The 21,246-nt window shown below is 33.5% G+C and overlaps 3 protein-coding genes across 3 annotated transcripts; 2 read left to right on the top strand and 1 right to left on the bottom strand.

Moving 5' to 3' along the window:
* The first annotated feature begins 2,004 nt into the window (after window positions 1–2,004).
* LOC143544409 (homogentisate phytyltransferase 1, chloroplastic-like) lies at window positions 2,005–5,156 on the top strand. Its single transcript, XM_077036524.1, has 11 exons — window positions 2,005–2,235; window positions 2,346–2,429; window positions 3,038–3,112; window positions 3,200–3,283; window positions 3,388–3,480; window positions 3,556–3,657; window positions 3,743–3,835; window positions 3,953–4,024; window positions 4,109–4,204; window positions 4,729–4,833; window positions 4,945–5,156. The coding sequence occupies exons 1-11, from the start codon at window positions 2,047–2,049 to the stop codon at window positions 4,984–4,986; spliced, it is 1,035 nt and encodes a 344-aa protein (XP_076892639.1). The 5' UTR covers window positions 2,005–2,046; the 3' UTR covers window positions 4,987–5,156.
* A 6,368-nt stretch (window positions 5,157–11,524) lies between these two features.
* On the top strand, window positions 11,525–15,316 carry LOC143544425 (glycosyltransferase BC10-like). Its single transcript, XM_077036540.1, has 11 exons — window positions 11,525–11,642; window positions 12,174–12,614; window positions 13,136–13,234; window positions 13,312–13,412; window positions 13,607–13,678; window positions 13,759–13,849; window positions 14,004–14,084; window positions 14,451–14,510; window positions 14,594–14,716; window positions 14,801–14,839; window positions 14,917–15,316. Exons 2-11 carry the CDS (start codon window positions 12,279–12,281, stop codon window positions 15,043–15,045), a joined length of 1,131 nt encoding a protein of 376 aa, XP_076892655.1. The 5' UTR covers window positions 11,525–11,642; window positions 12,174–12,278; the 3' UTR covers window positions 15,046–15,316.
* Window positions 15,315–18,106, bottom strand: LOC143544424 (oxysterol-binding protein-related protein 4C-like). Its single transcript, XM_077036539.1, has 5 exons — window positions 17,752–18,106; window positions 16,440–16,685; window positions 15,970–16,358; window positions 15,755–15,857; window positions 15,315–15,672 (listed from the first exon to the last, which is right to left on the bottom strand). The coding sequence occupies exons 1-5, from the start codon at window positions 17,932–17,934 to the stop codon at window positions 15,409–15,411; spliced, it is 1,185 nt and encodes a 394-aa protein (XP_076892654.1). The 5' UTR covers window positions 17,935–18,106; the 3' UTR covers window positions 15,315–15,408.
* Between the last annotated feature and the right edge of the window lie 3,140 nt (window positions 18,107–21,246).

Raw genomic sequence — 21,246 nt, 5'->3', positions numbered from 1 at the left:
TGATCCAGTTGTGAAGTATCCGTAAGTGACAATATTCTTGGTGATGCATCAGTAATAGCGCCCGTTGATTCGTCCATGAAGCCTTTACCCACATCCTATTTCTCACAAACCTTCACCGACAACGTCTATCTTCACCTACATTCGTGGCATCCGAAGTGAAAATTCACTCTGTCTTGTATGGTATAGTATGTACATAAAGTCATGTGAATATGGTTGAAAACTATATTAAAAATATAATAGTAACGTACGTATGCTTGTGTCAACTTACTTGCAGCAAAAAAGATCAAAAGTACAGTTGTCATGAAGAATTTTCTTTTAAACAAAAAGGTAAAACGATAAATTATGCAGAAATCAAGCTGACAAGTAAGTGATTTTTAAAGAAAACAAAATCAAATGATGATCTACGAAACTTCATTTAGTCTTCAACTTAATTATAATTAAATGCATAGTTATATTAATATTAGTATTATTATATAAATAAATATTTATTCATAGCTTGTTCCAAGGAAGCAGGAACGTACATGAACCAAATCTAAGATACACGTGAAGAGGATCAAGTGATGATAATAATAATAATAATAATAAACAAAATTATCAGTATAGGTATCTTCCTAGCTCCTTCTGCAATATATATATTTTCAAATGTAAAGAACATAAACAACAGAAAATATTTCTATATGTTTAATAATTAAATAAACAATTTAAATGTTAAAAGGTCAAAATTACAAGCATACGTTTTCTTTTCTCAATAGCAGCTGTACGGGAAATTTAATTTTCATATCAATATTTTATTTTAGTTTTGTGTTATTAAGTATTATATGAGTTTAATAGTATACTTTTATTTCAAGTATATTTTTTAAACTACATACTCAATTGAATATCATAATATAGGTGAGTCAAATCAAGACACGTACATTTCAATATTAGGGTTTAGGTTTTTTCTTTTCTTTTATGGTTTGATCATTTTTAATCATTTAAGCTCAAATCATCAAACTTTTAATCAACTGGGTCACGAAGAAAGGTTTCGTTACTTCCCGCTACAAGGATGCCCAAGGATGCCCTCGTTTTGTAAACTTCTGCCGAAGATAATCAAACGGGGTAAACCAATAAAATCTCATTGAGTTGAGTTTATAAAACTTTTAAAAACCCGGTATAACAACTAATTATTTATCTATTTATTTGTTAACATAAATGTAATATATTTTATTATCATCACATAAAACAAAATATTAAAAAAATATATATAATTTACCAATGAGTTATGATGTCTGTAAGGTTTTGATTGTTACATATGTAACACGCGAAACAACGTATTACACATAATACACTTATAGATAAATTAATTTTTTTATCATTTTACGTGTGATGATAATAACATATATTACGTTGTGTTAAAAAATTAAAATAAAAAAAAAATCGATTGTTATACTTGAATTTCTAAGAGTTTCTTTGACTTGAGTAATTTAAAGTAAATAACCAAATCAAATACTTCTAGCTTTTCTTGCATAGACATAATTACTCTTTGGCATTTACATTTTAATTTGATGAGTCATTTTTAAGAAAATAAAACCAGTTTTTCTTATTTTAAGAAGAGAAGACCAATACCATAAAAATAACATTAATTTTGTTACTTATTTTATAAGAAAAGAAGTGTTAGCTAGATGGTAAACCAAGCAACCTAGAAGCACTAGACAATGATAAAAGGCCGTCTCGATTGCTGTACTGTAACACCCATTTAAAGCATTTGTTCAAGCAACAACACTTATGGCAACTCAAGCCATTAAATCTCTTGTGACGACTAGTTTGAAAACGCCGCGTAAACTCAAAGTAGCTTCAGGTAATAATATATATGCTGGTTTGAGCATAACTCCCTTTAATTAAATTTGTTAGCAAGTTGTTTGAAAATAATTAATTAAAAGGCTAGCAACGCAACTTATTATTTCTGTATGGTTATTTTCACCAGGAACAAGATATTCTTTTGCGACACGTAACGTGATAAAAAGCGACACCACTGTGAAATTTGAAGGAAGGCGTCACAATTGTCTAATGCAAAATGTTAACCGACACGTGCTTTGTCGATCACACAGTGCGAAGAACGTGGTGACCGCAGCTTGTGTAACGGATAAGTATCCTATTGATAGGACTAGAGAATCAGTGACTAATTTGGTAGAATATGCACTCAATGCAATGGATGTTTTGTTCAGGTTTTCAAGGCCTTACGCAGCAATAGCGACGGTTGGATTACAATTTATAAATTCTTGGTTTCATTATAATGAAATAAAAATGTTTCGCTAATAATCAAGTTACCTAAACTGATTATTTCTTATATTAATTTGATGTTGTAGGTTCTTAGTGTGATTTCGACATCTCTTCTGGCCGTTGAAAGGCTTTCGGATCTCTCATCGTTGTTCTACGTCAAAGTATTTCAGGTAATTATATGGAGATCGATCAATTTCCATTACACGACTAATATTCGTCAGTGAAGTTGGTTCCCCGACTTCCCGACAGAAATTCATTGTTGGTACCGTCGGAATTAGGGTGTGGTATCGTGATTTCCGACTGACTAACTACCAGAAGTCAATAATTAGCGATGAGTACCGACAACTGTAATATTTTCACGACTTCACATAAACGGTTTTTCCAACGGAGTCATCTATACAGACACCGTAATTTTACATTGTTTCAAACGGTCGTCTGTATAGAGGTCAGATGGCCGTTATGCTCAAATAATTTTTACAATCCGACCGTCTATGGTCAGAACGGTTGTAGTCCGGATATATATTAGCCAGACGACCGTTTGAGTAGCAATTTTAAAGTTTGACAACCCCCCCCCCCCTCCCCAATTCTAAATATGGTCCAAAAGGTCGTACAGGTATTTTTCAAATGATCGTTCTCACCAAAAAAAAATCAAAACTTAACTTTTTCTAGGAGTGTTTTGGGGAGCGAAATCAAATGAGGTGGTGTAGCTATAACATGACCATTTTCCAACAAACTAGTGACGAAATAATTACTCGTGTTATGAATTACTGTTTTTCAGGCTATAGTTGGAGGCATTTTTATGCAGATATATGTTTGTGGTTTCAATCAAATATGCGACATAGAAATCGACAAGGTACGTATACTTATACATCGAATTTATAATTGTACATTTGCTCTTCGTCGCACACGATATGATAATATTGTAATATTGTTCGATCAGATTAACAAGCCTTATCTTCCATTGGCTTCTGGAGAGTTAACTATGAAAACCGCCATCATTGTGACTACATTATCAACTATCATGGTAACCAACTAAACTTAGGTTTTGATATAGAAATTATCGTCACAAAATGATATATCGTCACAAAATGTCACGCTTCCGCCACTAATGTATCTTCTTATGTACAGAGTTTATCAATCGTGTATATATCCGATTCCAAGCCGCTATTTTGTGGTCTCTTTGCGTGGTTTTTGGTTGGAACAGCGTACTCAGCAAATGTGGTAATTCATAGTTATTATTATTTGATTTATCGTTTATTTATTAACGTTTTATCATTCTTTTATCAAATTTTTCAGTTACCACTTTTACGATGGAAGAGGTTTCCTTACACCGCGGTTTTGTACATGATAAATTCAAGAGCATTAGCCATACCATTTGGATATTATGTGCATGCAAAGGTACATACATTAAGTCACAAATTAAGGTAAAAACTATATTATCAAAATTCTATTAGAAGTTAATTGTGTTTTGTAATATGCATAGAACGTTATTCGTGGAGGAGTCATTCTATCAAGGCGTCACTTTTTTTCGATTTTCATGCTCATGGTGTTCTCAGTTGTCCTGATATTGTTTAAGGTGAGTGTTTAAACACCCAAAGCTCCTGGATTCGAATTCTGGAAAGTAAAAGAAAATTGTCTTTCAAAAAAAATATAGTCAGAAGGATTACGGAATATTTTTCGTTTGATTTGATAGGACATTCCTGACATAAAAGGAGACGAGATGCATGGAATAAAATCACTTGCTTCTCAAATCGGTCCAGAACGGGTACATTATAATATATTTCTTAATTACCAGACCTTAAATCTTAAACCCTAAATCTAATTAGTTGAATCGAGTGATCATTTGTAGATGTTTTGGAGTTGCATTTGGCTTCTTGGAATGGCTTATGGTGTCTCTATTTTTGTTGGCGCAACCTCGTCCTCAACATTGAGTAAATATGTGACGGTAATAATTTCAAAAATAGTGTTGCTACATAGATCTTATGGTTTTATGTTATCGATATCTTCTACGGTAACTATACTAAAAAGGGTGTAATTTCTAGAGGTTGATCGATCGATTAATTAGTGCAAGATCAAAGTAATGATGTTACACTGCTAGAAAACTTTGTATTTGTAATAACTCGGTAGCAAAAAAATAGGCTTCATTTGTGACTAAATATATAGTGGGAGAAAACTCTGTCGCTAAATCTCTTTTTGCGACAGCTTAACGACAATTTTGTGACTGAATAGCAACGCGTTTTGTGGTTGGTGACAGGTTTACTATTGCTATTTAGAGTTTTAAAATTTTAAAATTTTGTACCGAATTTAAAATATGGAAATTTGTGACCGGTTTACGACTGAATCTATTGTGGCCACTACTTTGCGACCGTTTAAACTAAGTTGTTACTTTATTTCCAAGACAAATTTAGCGACAGAAAATGACTAAAACAAGTTACTAATATATGCATTTAACCCTTGGATTAACAATAGGTATTGGGACATTTTGCGACTGTTTCGACACTTTGGGTACGAGCGAAATCAGTGGATTTGAAGAACATGGCGTCCATATCGTCTATGTACTTATTTCTTTGGAAGGTAAATGAGGACACATTGTCGTTACTAATATTTTAGTTATATAAATTTCTGGTGCAAATGGCCAAATGCTAATAAAAACCCTAAATTTTTCTTTAACCTTTTGTTTTGCAGCTCTTTTATGTTGAATACCTGCTTCTTCCACTCGTTAGATGAATCACAAGAGCGAAAGCTTAATTGTCGTGCGAAGAATCTTCATTGTAACTCAGTTAGCATTTTGTATAATCTAGCAACAAATTGTTTGATAGAAGTGATTGATGTCATCACTCTATTTGATTAAAATTGTGATAACGTAGGTTTTTGCCACCACAGTTTCGGTTAAAAATGGGATTATCGCCCGTCACTTTGAATATATGAAATGGACATGTTATGACTGTTGGAAATCAGGTCCAAAAACAGGAATAAAATTTAATCTAAACTGTAAGGCCCCGTCACCGGTAGCCCTACTTTGGTGTTGGATTTACTCATAAACGCAGTTCTAAATATCAGAGTTACTTAAAACTTTACGCAGAATATAACTTCAACCGTTATATATTACAAAACTGTCAAATCTTGTCTTAACGAACATTCAGATTTATTTAAACATAAAACATAGTCTTTGGAAACATCATAACATTTTCTTCAAGATGCCAGTATCTTCGATTCCATGTCATGTGTCTTCAATCATGCGAGCTGCCTCAACCTATTTGCCTGCGTGCATACTAAAAGTCAGCTACGCTGAGTGAGTTCTAGTTAATCAGGTAACATACAATACATTCACATATGCACCCGAAGGTACATGCCTTCCTACTATCTTACATACTTACGTACTTCCATTCTTTCTTTCACAATAACATACATACTTTCATTCATACGCATACATTTAAAGAGCCTTCCGCCCTATAACATTCGCCGATATTATTAGGGTCGGTTCCCTACATTCGCCGACATTATTAGGGTCGGTTCCCTACATTCGCCGACATTATTAGGGGCGGTTCCCTTGTTCTATCTATACCTTTCGTATCCTTCTATCCATTCATAATTATAAATTTCATACGTCCATACATCATCTATACATCATGTACATGTCAATCATATCTATATACTATCCCTTGACGGCACATGTAATATCCGAATATCGTTCATGCATCGTCAAGCATTCATTCATACATAAATCATATAAGGCATACACTTACCACTTAAGGTAAGTGTATTAACTAATCACATCGAGTATGCACACAGCCCCGAAAACATAACAAGGAAATGGGGCTAGAAACTCACCTGAAGTCGGTTACGTTCACCGTTGATAGTTATTCCTTTCTTCAGTTGGGCACGGCTAACTGTATAATAATTACATGCATCAATTAACTATCACTACTCATCTCATGTTTCTAGTCTAATCATTACCCACAGCGAACGGGGGTCCGGGGGCAGCGCCCCTGACAGCGGGGTTCTAGGGGCAACAGCCCCTAGCGGGGTCCAAAGGGCAAAGCCCCTGGCTGGGGTTAATGAAAAATTTTATTTTCATTAGTTATCTTAACACATTTTCCATTAGACTTTTTAATTATTTTCTAAATTGGGCTTATTTGTTAAGTCTATGATAATGGGCTAGTTTGCTTTATATGGGGTATGGGCTTGGTCCAACTGTCCAACATGGTACCTAGGCCCAACTAGGTTCATGCCCAAACAACATTGGGTCAGCCGAGAACTCTTGGCAGAACCATTATGTTGACCGAGAACTCAAGTTGACCGAGAACTCTCAGGTCTGACCGAGATCTCGTGTTGACCGAGATCTCATACTTGGCCGAGAACTCGTGTTTTCGGCCGAGAACCTTGACCGAGAAATGGCCACCGAGAACTCTGACCGAGAACACAATGTTGACTGCATGTTTGACCGAGAACCCTATGGTTTGACCAAGGATTCTCAAGTTTGGCCGAAAACCCCCAGTTCAGCTAATCTTTCCTATCTTATGTTTCCACCTTGCCCAATATCTTGTTCTAAGGATCAAGTTATGAACTTTTAACCTTTTTCATCATCATACATACCCGTTTTACACCCATTACTATCACGACTTCAAGATCTATCCCGTTTTAGGTATAAAGTTTGAACCTTTACACATTTAAAACGTTTTAAGCTAGATTTAGGGCTCATATACGAGTCGTACATAACCATGTGTCTATTGAGTTCATTTCAATCATCAAGTTTACATTTTTATGAAACCTCTAGGTCCGATTTACCCTAAGGTCAAGTTTCATAGCAAACCGTTCACAAAAACGTAACCTTTAACGTAAAGAACATACCTTTTTGGTGTTTCTAGGTTGCGGCTAGTTTGTTACACATTTAAAACGTTTTAAGCTAGATTTAGGGCTCATATACGAGTCGTACATAACCATGTGTCTATTGAGTTCATTTCAATCATCAAGTTTACATTTTTATGAAACCTCTAGGTCCGATTTACCCTAAGGTCAAGTTTCATAGCAAACCGTTCACAAAAACGTAACCTTTAACGTAAAGAACATACCTTTTTGGTGTTTCTAGGTTGCGGCTAGTTTGTTATGAAATATTGATCTTGTATCTAGCTTGTATCCCAAAGATCTATCAATAAAAGGTTTGGTTTTGATCTTGGTTCCTTGATCTAGGTTGCGGCCGAAAAAGGAAAGGGTTGTGTGTGTTATGGAGGTGTAGGGAGAATAAGATGGAAAATATGGATGGAAATAGAAAGGATTAGGGTTTAAGGGGCATTTATACTCCCTTAAGCCCATGGACTTGAGGCCCATCTTTCCTTTTTGGTCCATGATTAACTCCATTTAATTAGCCTACTTATCTTTCCATTTTACCATTTACTACTTATTTATTAACCCAAGTAAACCTTCCGTCATAACGAGTCAATATTCATTATTATTATTACTCGAAATTTTGGGATGTTACATAAACCAACATCGACTCTTTATTTTTTTAATTCTTGGGACGAGTTACATAGTCCTAACCATCTATTTATATCAAATCAACCATACTAATTCTACTCAAACTCAAACTCGGGTAAATCAAATAAACTAAAAAGATGATATTCTGAACATTCAAAACTAAAACACTACTTTCATTTAGCATTTTAACTGTCTCTTCTAATTAACTCGTTTCAAGATTAACTTTCAACAATAACAATATCATTTAGTAGCCGGTGTGGCCGAGTGAATAAGATGAGCTAGCCACTAAATTTTATTTTCAAAACTTTGAGGCAGAATTAAGTTTTAATTAAAGTAATTGTGAGGTTTGATTGCCACCATTAATAAGAGAAATGTATATAGCAAGCCATAGTCAATGACATAGGAAACTTGCACAAGATTTTAATGGAAAGATATGGTTGCATGCTTAAAATCAGCAAGTCAGATTGTCAATCAGGTAAAATGCAAAAAAACATGTGCATGGTGCATGTGCATGGTATAAATGATAATGGTTATCATATTAAAGTGATCATGTATAGTTATAATTCAAATAACAAAATAGAAATAAAATGAAAATATGTATCAAAGATGAAATCGGAATGACAAATTTCCAATGTCCCATAGGCAATAGCAACCAAATATGAATACATGATAATCAAACACAATATGTCTTTTCATTCATGGCATATTGCATTGATACATTACCTTACCGTTTCATTCGTATGTCAATTCATTCGATTCACATCAAGTTTCATTCATTTGAGAAAGCTATGTTCGGTACAGAAGTCTATGTTGGTGTTTTCTCGATGAAAATAGAGCCCAATAATCCCTCGCTGAAGGTTCGTGGGTAAATATATCACCGAATGAAATGATGAATCCTCGACTCCTTTGTTGTTGTAGAACAAATTTGATATCATTGACTGATCATCGATGAAAGGACATATAAGTGACCTTTTTTTTTGTTTTGACGGATTACCAACGGTTGTCTTCTCTATAATGTTGCTTGTTTCACCGACATATTAAACGCCCTGCTTGCGGTGAACGCATATAATGTATATATGTGTGAACCCTCGGGTGGGCAAAAGTAATTTGCATTAATTTTGACATCATTGTACTAATCTCGTGAAAATAACGTTAAAAGTGGCGGAAGGTTAATCAGGCATCATGTGGTGGCGTTGATAGCCGAAATACAAGGGTACATGCACCAATCGGTCAGTGTTCCGATGGTTGAGTGTTATGTGTCTTATGTCCAAGGCTTGATGCAAAACTACTATCGAGCCGGGGGTCTCACCGGAAGCAGCCTCTCTATCCCTATGGGCTAGAGGTAAGGTTGTCTACATCTTACCCTCCTCAGACCCTACTATAGCTTTGCTATTGGCGGGATATACTGAGTACGATGATGATGATATTTTTCATATTATTTTCTTTGGAATTTGACCTATTTTGTGCTATTCGTGGTTAGTCATTGAAGGATTACCGTCTTACTAAAGGTCCGTTAGATAACATTTTGTTGTCTCCTGATTCATTCGGTTGGGTCAACTTTCATTTATCCGTCCTATACACTAATGGGACGGGTTTTCCCGTCCCAAATGTTTCGAGTTTTGGGTTTTTTCATCGATTCGAGTTTTATTGTTCTCACTCAAATCTTCTTACTTCTATGTGAACATGATTCCTACGTCCAGCACATAACACCAAACTTCCCTAACTAAAGGCTTTATGGAATTATGGCTCATTTTCTATATACATGTTTAGTATTGGCCCATTTATTTGGACAAGTATATAGTAGACCACAAAAACTTAGCCTATACCCATTACATTCAGATAGTTATTTAATACGAGTTTTCATCTTTTTAAAATGATACACTACATCTTCAATAGAAAATTCGCGAAGAACTCTTTTTCGATGTTATGAACGTAAGAATAGTTATGTGCACAATGCATATGCTATTTACCTTGTAAGAAAAACGTCTTTCTAACACTTGCCGTCCCCACATGCTTCATTAATATAAAAAATCTCATGGCATTTGCCGTTGCAGTGGGTAAAACTATTGACATTTTAGTAAACTATAGACCAACGGATATGAAATATATTTCCTCGTATCCACCACTTTCTACACGATTAGTTATTTATTTACGCTCATATTAGCAATATTGTTGTCAAGTTCAAAGATAAGTTTATCACTTTCTTCATAGTCAAAACTATATGGATACGTATTATAAGCTAGCTTTAGCATCTTTGGTATATTAAATGCATTGAAATTATTAATTTGGCTCACAGTTGTGAATGTAAATGGGACAGGTACTCGTAATCTCAGTCTTAAACCCGGTTGTAAATTTATGCCTCATACATGACACAATATCCGCAGATGTTTGCTGATAATTACTCGTCATGTATCGAGCATACCCGCTCAAAGTACTCATATACGTAAGCGGGTGTTAGATTTGCATATCGTGTATAAGTTATCAAACTCATAATAACGATTGTTGGTTGGTGATGTTAAATTTCTTTTTCTTCGAGTGTTTGGGTTAAAGTCATCGATGTACATTTTAACCATTTCAATTTCATATATTTTTTTACAAAAGAAGTGACGTCCTCGAAAAATGAATCCTAATTTTCAAGTCTAAGTATCGCTTGGTCGTATTAACCAAACCAATTGCAATCAATATATCTTAATAATTTCTTTGAAGAGCTTGACAAATTTCTCAAAATGTCCCTTTCATAGACAGAGATTCTGTTTATGCTCCCACAAATCAAGAATTCTACAAAAGTCTCCTTCAAACATGTCGTTGCTGCCGTTTTTTCTACTCACCTAAATCAAATAACGCCAGCTAGCTCCAAATAGGTCGTCCCATACGAGTTAACAAACAGGTCGCCCAAGCGATTCTCTTGTCCTTAAACAAAATAAGTCGTCCAAACGAGTTTGAAAACAAGTCACCCTAAATATTTTCTTTTTCATGTATCTCAAGGGTTAAAATGGTAAAAAAAAAATAAGGTACCACCATCCAATGTGTCCAATCCATATAGTTGGTACTTGGTAGTGGGTTTGATCATATCATCTTTGAAACACAAATGGGTGACAACCAATGACTTAACTATTATAACTTACAAAACATGATGTCAGAAGTATGAACAATGAAGTAATGAACCCAAAATGAGACCAAGTGAAGTGGAAGTGGTTTGGTTTGGTTCCTATTGATAGTGGTCCAAAATGTCCAAATAACACCAAGGGTTAATGTCATAACTCATAACTTTAACTCAATTACTATTTAGAGTGTGTTTGGGATTCCTTATTTTTATTTCCTTAAGACTTATAATGGTTGAATAAGTTATTTTTATGTTAATAAAGTGTTTGGGAACACATAAGACCTTTTCTATTTCTCCTTATCAACAAAGCCAAAATAAGGGTTTTCAATAAGTTGGAGTTTGCTAACTTATCTCATTATAGGATTAGAATACCCATTTCATCCTTCCAAGTTCCATTCCACCCATTGCTAATTATGTCCTTTTTGGTCATTTAAATCAATAAGTTAAACCAAACATTTTTAGAAAAACAACTTATCGTCTTACGTTAATCAAAACACTTTTTTTATATAAAACCATAAGACCTTTTTAACTTATTACGAAAAAACCTTTTTACCTCAAATAAGAAATCCCTAACACCCCCTTAATTGTTCTTGTGCTACAATATAATATGACCCACATTTAGCCAGCAGAATTGTTCTTGTGCTTTGCGCTCTGTAACCTCACTAATCCAACACTACCAATCATATAATTAATCTTTCATTCATCAGATCTTAACGCCCAATTTATTTAAAGATCTTGCTTTCTTTTCTTCAAGAAACCATCTTTTTTTAATTTTTTTTAATTAGGGTTTCAACAACTCAATTAGGTATGAATCATATTCAATTCCTATAAAGATTTGTTTTTTTCATCTGGGTTTTGCTCAATTCCTATAAAGGTTTGATTTTTTCATCTGGGTTTTGCTCAATTTGTAAAAAAGATTTGATTTTTTCATCTGGGTCTTGCTCAATTCCTATAAAGATTTGATTTTTTTCATCCGGTATTGCTCAATTCCTATAAAGATTTGATTTTTTCATCTGGGTCTTGCTCAATTTGTAATAAAGATTCACCATTGTTAAAGTGGTTAATATTCTTGATTAATAATATAAATAAAGATTTGATTTTTTTATTTTTTTTTTCATCTGGATTTTACTCAATTTTTAAAAAGGAGATTACTTTGATTATATATATGCAATGTCTGAATTAGGAACTGAATTTGGTTGTTAAAAGTGTTTTAAGTTTTATGTTCTTTCTTTATATTTTACTGTCTGTTATATAACTGTTTGGATCTTTAGAGTTTTAATAATATAGCTGTCACACTTAATAAATTTAGTAAGAATTTTTAAATTCTTGTCTGCAGGTGGTTGGACATTATTCAATTATTCAATACTATTACAAACTTTGATACTCATTGTCGTAAACGCGTGATGCGTGATCTTAACAGTTAGGCGAGCACACGAAAGACATGCATTCTCCGCCTCGTCAACGAGCTCGATTAAAGAAGCCAACTTGGATTATCATATTATTGTCATTTGTCTGTGTTTTCTTGATATTTGCATATGTTTATCCACTTCAAAACTCGGGTGCGTGTTACATTATTTTGTCTTCGAGTTGTAACACGTTGTATAGCTGGCTTCCGCCCCCTGCAAGAGAATTAAGTGATGCTGAGACTGCTTCGCGTGTTATTATCAAGAATGTTTTGGATCTACCATCGGTTGAATCGAGTAATCCCAAGATTGCGTTTATGTTTATGAGCCCGGGATCGTTACCGTTTGAGTTGTTGTGGGAAAAATTCTTTGAGGTATGTTGTAATTTATAATCTAATAAGAATGTGAGTATTAGGATAATTTGTGTGTTTGGGTCAGTTTCTGGTCGAACCTGTGAACTTGTTTAGCTAAACGGGCCTAGTTGAGGTCAGCTTGGTGGGTTCACGGATTGACCCGTTTAACACGTTTGGGCTGGTTTTTAGTTGAACCCTTGAACACGTTTAGCTAAAATCTGTGTTCGGGTCAACTTGGCGGTTTCACGGGTTGACCTTTTTAACACGTTTGTTTTAATAAATTTAAAAGAAAAAAAAGACTGATCTGAAATTATTTATATACTTTTGAACTTTTGTTTATAAACTTGTTATATTAATATGCAAAAAAAAATAAAATATAATTTTCAGGTTAAACGGTCGTGTTCGTGTCGGGTTTGACCTGCCAACCCGTGAGCACAACCCATTAACACCCATAGTACTAAATATAAGCCCTTAAAACTGAAATATGTCATTTTAGCTTCATTTACTTAATTTGAACAGTTATATTTTTTGTGTAATTATAGGGGCATGAAGGTAGATTTTCGGTTCATATTCATGCATCTAGAGAAAAACCAGTACATACTAGTCGATATTTCGTTGATCGTGAAATTCGCAGTGGCAAGGTTTGTTATGCTTATTGCTTATGATTGTTAACTACATGAACTTAATTTCTCCAATTTCTAACTAAACTATTTTGCAGGTAGATTGGGGGAAAATTTCCATGGTTGACGCAGAGAAACGACTTCTGGCTAGTGCACTTAAAGATCCAGACAATCGTCATTTTGTATTACTTTCTGATAGGTAATAAGTCAAAAGGAGTGAATTTTCAATGCACGTTGAAACGGGTCGGGCTGGTTTGGGCCAACCCACAAACACTTTTTGAATTTTGTGTTTAATTTCATTTACCCGTTTGACCCGCTTCCATTTTAGCCAAAAAGTTTAATTTTGACCGTTTGACCCGTGAATTATAATATTTTTGTTCTTTTGCGTTTCAGCTGTGTACCATTGCGTGATTTTGATTATGTGTACAACTATCTTATGTACACAAATGTCAGCTTCATCGACAGGTATGAACACTTTTGACTTCGGAGGTCAAACACCTTTCTTCTTAACTTCTTTATCACATACTTTTTTATGTTTTTTTTAGCTTTGATGATCCGGGCCCACATGGAAGTGGTCGATACTCGGACCATATGTTACCTGAAGTGGAGAAGAAATTCTTTAGGAAGGGTGCACAGGTATTTGTTTTTAGGATTTCAAGCTCTAAACTTTTATCATATTTTGCATATTTTAAACATTTATATTGGTTATTTTTCAAAAAGTTTAATTATTTTAGACACCATCAGTAATTTGTTTAAAGTTTTGAGATTTTAAAATTTTAAATTTGTGCAGTGGTTCACGATGAAACGTCAACACGCAATTATAGTTATGGCTGATAATCTCTACTACAGCAAATTCAGAGATTATTGCAGAGTAAGTATGATTCCTTTTCTTCTGATCTTTGTGATTTTTTGTTCATTATTGTAATATACTCCCTCCGTCCCATTATAAGTGTCATATTTTGACTTTTCAAGTCTTTCTTTTGCAACTTTGATCGTAAATATTTTTGTTCGTGTCATATAATACTTGATGAAAATTATATCAATGTAAAATACATTTAAAACCCAATCCATTTATATATTTTACATCAAGTATTATATAACACAGACAAAAATATTGCCGGTCAAAGTTAAACAAGAAAGACTTGAAAAATCAAACTGGGACACTTATAATGGGACGGTGGGAGTAATTTTTATTAAAGATGATTTAATTTTATTTGATTTGATTTTGTTATTGCAGCCAGGTATGGACGGGCGCAATTGCTATGCAGATGAACATTATTTGCCAACCTTTTTTCATGTGTGTAAGCTTATTTAACTTCAACAAGTTTGGTAGAAAATATTTGAACTTTTATCGAGTTTTTTTTTTATTTCGATATTCAGATGCTTGATCCACACGGGATAGCAAACTGGTCAGTAACACACGTTGATTGGTCTGAAGGAAAATGGCATCCGAAATCTTACAAGAAGCACGACATCTCATACCAACTAATCAAAAATATATCGGTATAATTACGTTAAACAAAGATAACAACTCATAAAACCACAATGTTTTGATATTATCGTGTTTTGGTTGTTTTATTCTTGCAGTCGATTACCCAGAGCGTTCATGTTACAAGTGACGCAAGGGTATGTCTTTTTGTTCTTGGACTTTGTTGTGCTTACTAATTTATGGATTATTGTTAAAATATATTTGAATTCTGCAGAAGAAAACTATGGTCATGCCATGTATGTGGAACGGGATCAACCGACCGTGTTACTTGTTTGCAAGAAAATTTTTGCCAGAGACTCAAGACCGCATGATTGATCTTTTCACAAATCTAACGTTGTTTTGAGCATGAAAACATACGGTGGTGATTTTTATTATGATTTTTGGGTCAAATCAAACCCGTTAGATTTGGTTCGGTTTGACACATTTTCACATTGTTGTGAGGTCCTTACACAGTTTCACATGAGTCGGTATTGTGAATAGGCGTTTGAAAACCGCTGTTTATCGAGTGATTTTGTTTGGCCAAGTAATTAAGGCTGCACATGTACTGTATCTATTTTTGAGAGTTCAATGTTAAAGCCATTGCAAAGGCTCAGCTTTTGTAACTTATTTTTTACCATATGAACAAAAACTTACAGACCCCACCAATACCCTGCTAACAAACATTATTTTGCTTACAAACGAATACCAATTATATAAAAAAAATGAGTTAGAATGGAACAATGATCGGAGCGGGAGGTAGTTTTAAATTTTTCGGTTTAACCCCCCAATCCGAGTCACCGTTTTCCTTAGAACCGGATAATACAAAGTGTTTCGGTACCCAATTTTCACCTTTTAACTTCCTTTGTCTTGCCAATTGTCTCTCATTTTCTTCAATGGCTATCTTTACATCAGTTGCTTTATCCCACTTCTTGGTCAATATTCCTTCATTAACTTTTCCCCATATGACAGCCGATTCACTCGCGCACAATCCCTGTTCCATGCACACATTCGTTTAAACGTAACAAAAATAATAACAATATTATCTTGTCAAATGTAGAAATTAAAGTTTATACCTTCGGATCATTGACGACAGGCGTTTTCAGCGATGTAATCACATCATTCGCCTTATAAATCACTGTCGTTTTTCCGTCTCTAACATCCTTAATCGCCACAGTCCTGTGTAAAGAAAACAAATTTGTCAGTTTGTAACACATGCAAACATAATTCATAATATTCATTCAAAACTTATTTAATATGTTATTATCTTATAATTCATTCAAACTTATACCTATCCCAATGACCATTGATCTCATAAGCAGTCTTCATATTCAATAAAGATACAACCTTTCCTCTAATCGACCTGTAATTTCCTTTTCTTCCAAGAAAAGAACTGCCCTTATAACACAAATGCGCTTCAAGCCCGGTTTCTTGACACTTAATCGTGACATTTCCCAACCACTCGACATCAGGCACAGGAAGAAACTTTATAACAAGATTTGGTGAATTCATAACATAAGTTTCACCCTTGTTCACTAGCTTTAACTCTCGTTTACCAAGAACTCGAGTTTCAATACATGTACCTTGAAATTTAGGGATCGCATATTGACACATTGTGATTTCAATGTTGTCTTTCTCATTTGTAGCATAAAGAGCACTTACAGGTGGATGATGTGAAACCTGCAAGCAAAAGTAGGAAGAATAAAGTCATAAAACACATGACAAAGTCAAACAACGGTCAACGGATCAACCCTTTCTTACCTGTTCGAGTAATACGTTTTGGTTGCCTCGTGAGACGTGGTGAGTTTCTCCAAGAACGGGATTATAGGGAGCTACACCGAACATTAGGGGCCTAACGGTAGATATGCTCCAAGCAACAACTGATGTGAATCTTTCGAGTGGTGTCTCACCATTTGCACATTTGGTAAGTATGTCATTGTTGACACAATATACTGATTCTCCATAACATTGAAGTTGTGATTTGGGGATGTTGAAGATTGCAGGCAACTGAAATGGACCATAGCATTATTGAACATTTAATCATTAGGAAAATGAATAAATAAATGACATGGACATGTTCAAGAAACAGACACTTGTGTTTTGAGATAAAATATAATCGGTTATTATCTTATAAGGAACACGTTCAATACATAACCAATTTTAAGCACACAGTTGCAAGAATTTGAAAGAAAAAAACCAAAATTTATAATAAATTATGGTGTTCAGATTATTAGAGCTGGAGGTGCAAACGAGCCGAGCTCAAGCTTGACTCGTTTTGATTAACGAGCGCTCAAGCTCGGCTTGTGAATCGTTTTTTCAAGCCCGTGCTCGGTTCGTTTAGTATTAAATTAATTAAATATATAAAACTTATATAAATGAACTGAACATCTAAAAGAAACAGACACTTGTGTTTCGAGATAATGCACAAAATTGATCAAAATACCAAAATTTCACTCAAATAATAGACACAATTTGACTGAATTTGATACCTTACGAATCGAACCACACAAGACCTTGTTCATGTTCATCCGTTAAGCTTTTAGCGAACAATTCACAAACAACTAACCAAACAAAAATCTCGCTCGTGTTCGTTCCTTAAGAAAACGAACTAGTTCATGAACAGTTCAAAAACTACCAAGTTTGTGTTGACATATTTTTTTAACATTCATATGCATATGTTAATTTTACATATAAATTAATAACACAATAATCATATACATATATTTGTTTTATAGTTAATAATTTTTCTTAAATCAATATGATAAAATTAGAAAAGTCACGAACATAAACGAGCATAAATGATCACAATTGAACGATCATCGCCTCTGTTCGTGTCCGTGACGGAACAAACATAAACAAACCTCTAACCGAACAGTTTATCAAACGTTCGGTTCAATTACAGTCCTCAACTATAAAGCAATAACTACTTCTAGGTCACAAGAGTCAAAAGTCAACAAAACTTTAAATAGCACTGAAACCTAATAATAGATATACAGTAAATAACTAAACTAAACTAAACATAAATAGATATAATAAAAAATAAACTCAATTACAAATAAATAAATAAACATACCGAGAAGCGAGTAAGATCAGATCCTGGCCGTACATTCTTCAAGAGACTAAAGACGCGTTGTAGCAAATTCGGTGCTGTGTAATCGTTACCGGCGTCAGAGTCTAACGATAACGGCGACGTTAACACGGCGGTTAAGTCTTGTTCTTCTTCGTGTTGGTTTTGAATCACCTGATTGACTTCCATTTGTATTGTACAGAATTATAATAAATTGAATAAGTGAATTGAATTAAATCGTATGGTTTAATTATGAAATGAAAACGTGATGATCGAATAATAAGAAGTTAAGCTGAGGCTTTAAGGAAGATGAAAGATGACAATGGCGGAGAATCTTTGGCACTGGCACGCAAACGAACAAACCAACGATAAAACATATTAAAATTATTATAATAATATAATATAATTTAATTTAAAAAAAGAAAATTGCACAAATGTTCCATATGGTTTGACCATTTTGCAAGTTTTGTGCTTATAGTTGTAAAGTTGTAAACTTAGTTCAAACATTTGTGACAAGAACATTCCCGGCATATCCGAGCATTCACGGCGCACCCCCTAAAGTCTGTGAGGGGATTTGCAAATTATAAGGTGGTGTAAAGGAGAAAGAATATATAGTATTTTTTTATAAATTTTGAGAAACTTTATTTGTTTATATTTATTTTTTAATATTTGTTGAAAGTGGTTGTGATTGAATGGGTGACAAAAGAAAATGAGAAAGGTATAAATATATATTCTTTAATTGAACAAGAGATAGAATTGTAGTGATTTTTAGTGTAATTATAAAGATAGAGATGTAGGATTTGCTGAGAATGTTTTAATTACACTAAAAATCACTGAATTTTCTCTTTTATTTTTAACTTAATAGTATTTTTTTTTTATAATTTTATCATTACATTTTCTCTTTCCACCACTAATAAACATTTCCAATGAGCACTAAAAATTTATAGAGGGTGAACTGCATTTCTCTAATTTACACATGAACGGTAATGTTTTTTTCTTTTATTTGCTCACAACCACTTACAACTACGTACAATATTCGGATTCATTCACATAAATATAGAGAACTTGTTGTGAATGTTCTGAGATTGTTGTATGTTTAGTCCATACTGTTAATCCTAGTTATTATTTTTCCTTTTACCGAAATAATGTGTGACATTCATGTGATGGTAAACGTGAATTTTCAAATTTTGAAACTTTAATAAAATAGTCTTTCATACTCTAAGCTTCCTAATGTTGACTTTACAACCCTCGATTTTTAGAACCAAACCTTTGATTATATTAGGGTGACAATGTGGGACCAACCTCGAGCAAGTTAGTCGTTGGACGTTGTCATATCGTTCGACTGACAAGTGGCAAGTACTCACGTGAAAGACTATTCTTTTGGGGCTTCAAATTTGAGTAGACACAATTATCCTCACATGAGATAGATTTTCCGTTAACAACTAGCTTGGATTAACGATGGAGACTAAACATGGAACTCTTTCGTAAATGTTTGAGCCAAGTTTATGATTTTTAAAACAGAAGGATAAAACTTACAAGTTGTTCAAACCATAAGGACTATTTATGCAATTTGCTCTATTTGTTTTTATTAAGCCATAAATAATTGTGTATGAAATCAATAGGAAAAGGACGAAACCGTGTGGCTTTCCGGCATTCGTCCAATTCAATGCTTTGTGACTTACATTTGTGATACGGAGATATTCCAAAATTAAAAGAATAATTATTTTAATTAAAAAATTATGTTTAGAAAACATGAATCTAAAAAACACAGATTGTGATTCGTCCATTTATTTCTAGCATGTTTTTCTAAAGTAGTAGACTAAGTTTGATACACTGTCAAAAAGATGCGAATTACTTCATGGTTATAGATCGTTCATACATGAATCTAAAGATATAGTGCATCACTGCATCTAGAAAATTTGGGGAGAAAGCATCTTTGATTTTTTTTTATGTAAATTCAAGTTCTAGAGGATCGCCAACCTGTTGGACGTAATTTTCGAGTTATGGAATTGATTAATAATTAAATCATAATTAAATTTATGATAGTTAATTAGATTAGTAGATAAACATTTAATTAGGAGTTCAAAGTTTTAGAGTTATATATTAATAGATTATGAATAAAAGTTATTCAATAAAATTCATCATTTCGTCTTTGTGAGTTATATCAATTTGTTTTTGATTTATATTATTTTCTAGATTGATTCTAGTTTATGTTTAACTAGGCTAAAAATCCGTATTTACACATGTTGAATAAAGAAAATATTAAATGTTTTTTTTTGTAATAAATCGTTGGTAATAAAAATTTAGAATCTAAAAAGGAATAGGAGAAAACACAAATTTATTTATTAAGTGAAAAATTGAAACCATGAAAGAAGATGAGAACTCATTTAATTAACAAAGACATGTGATGCTCTCATTTAATTATTTATGCTCTCATTTAACTTATTATATATAGATTAGTTTATATAATTAATCACCACATTAGTTGTAAATAAAGTCTTTGGCACTCATCATTGTGTCAATAGTTTATAGTTAACAGTTATTTTTGTTATTCTATAAGTCATATCTATGCTTATGTTTTTTTATTGAGGGTTGGGCATAATAAGAATGGCACAAGGATGAATGTGTCATTGTGTACCTATCTTTAATGAAAAAAATAATAAATAAAAATTAGTAGCATGATTGTTAAAAGATTAAAATAACTAATTCTTCTTATTTAACCCATAGTTTGTTAGGTTTGGTTATGAAAGCTATGGTTAGGTTTGTCATTTGAACTTCTTTTTACATTCGTGCCAAGATGTCAACGGTCTATATTAATTTTGACGTTTCAGCCTGTCTCACCCAGGAATAGTAACCCGATATACTATACGGTACAACTACAAAAGCATACAGTACAACCATCTCTTTCAAGCAAGCAGTAGCAAAAACCACCAAAACTTGATAGTAACATACTAACTCTCTTTACAAATCTACCACATATAAATAGAGATGTTCAAAACGGTTTGGGACTAGGAACCGGAACCGGTTCCTAACCGGTTCCTATATTCAAAACCCCATTATAAACCGGTTCCAGGCTCGAACCGGTTAGGAAACCGAACCGGTTCTCCCACCCTCGGACCCCTAACCTATCTAACCGGTTCTTACCGGTTCCTAAATCGGTTCCTGTATTGTAACTGGTTCCAACCGGTTACAGTGTAAAAAAATTTTTTTTTTTTTCGTTTTTCGTTTGCGATTTGGATTCTAAACTACGATTCGTATTTGTATAACATGAAATATAAAAAAAACAATTAACATAAAATTCATTTTATTTACTTTAAGAAGTTTAAAAAAAAAAGGTTACATGTTTTAAAATCTTCAAAAACAAACTAACAAAACATTAAACTTATAAATATAAAGTTGTGACATATTATTTCTAGAAAAGCCTTCTTGTTCGTCGTAATTATTGAGCGGCGACTTCTTCCTCGGAATTACTTGTAGAAATGCCTTCTTGTTCGTCGTGCA

The sequence above is a fragment of the Bidens hawaiensis genome, unplaced genomic scaffold (assembly GCF_021521415.1).
Source record: "Bidens hawaiensis isolate Kalapana, Puna unplaced genomic scaffold, B.hawaiensis_p1.1 tig00013566_1, whole genome shotgun sequence".
Classification (NCBI taxonomy): domain Eukaryota; kingdom Viridiplantae; phylum Streptophyta; class Magnoliopsida; order Asterales; family Asteraceae; genus Bidens; species Bidens hawaiensis.
Note: the sequence above shows the minus strand (reverse complement) of the source record. Positions and strands in the feature narration are given on the sequence as shown.

Coding starts and splice junctions, on each gene's coding strand:
- LOC143544409 (XM_077036524.1), top strand. CDS start 2,047: ATGCAAAATGTTAACCGACACGTGCTTTGTCGATCACACAGTGCGAAG. Junction 2,430..3,037: donor TCTACGTCAAAGTATTTCAG/GTAATTATATGG, acceptor ACTGTTTTTCAG/GCTATAGTTGGAGGCATTTT. Junction 3,481..3,555: donor CAGCGTACTCAGCAAATGTG/GTAATTCATAGT, acceptor CAAATTTTTCAG/TTACCACTTTTACGATGGAA.
- LOC143544425 (XM_077036540.1), top strand. CDS start 12,279: ATGCATTCTCCGCCTCGTCAACGAGCTCGATTAAAGAAGCCAACTTGG. Junction 14,085..14,450: donor AATTCAGAGATTATTGCAGA/GTAAGTATGATT, acceptor TTGTTATTGCAG/CCAGGTATGGACGGGCGCAA. Junction 14,717..14,800: donor AACTAATCAAAAATATATCG/GTATAATTACGT, acceptor TTATTCTTGCAG/TCGATTACCCAGAGCGTTCA.
- LOC143544424 (XM_077036539.1), bottom strand. CDS start 17,934: ATGGAAGTCAATCAGGTGATTCAAAACCAACACGAAGAAGAACAAGAC. Junction 16,686..17,751: donor CTGATCTTACTCGCTTCTCG/GTATGTTTATTT, acceptor GGTCCATTTCAG/TTGCCTGCAATCTTCAACAT. Junction 15,673..15,754: donor CTGTCGTCAATGATCCGAAG/GTATAAACTTTA, acceptor TGCATGGAACAG/GGATTGTGCGCGAGTGAATC.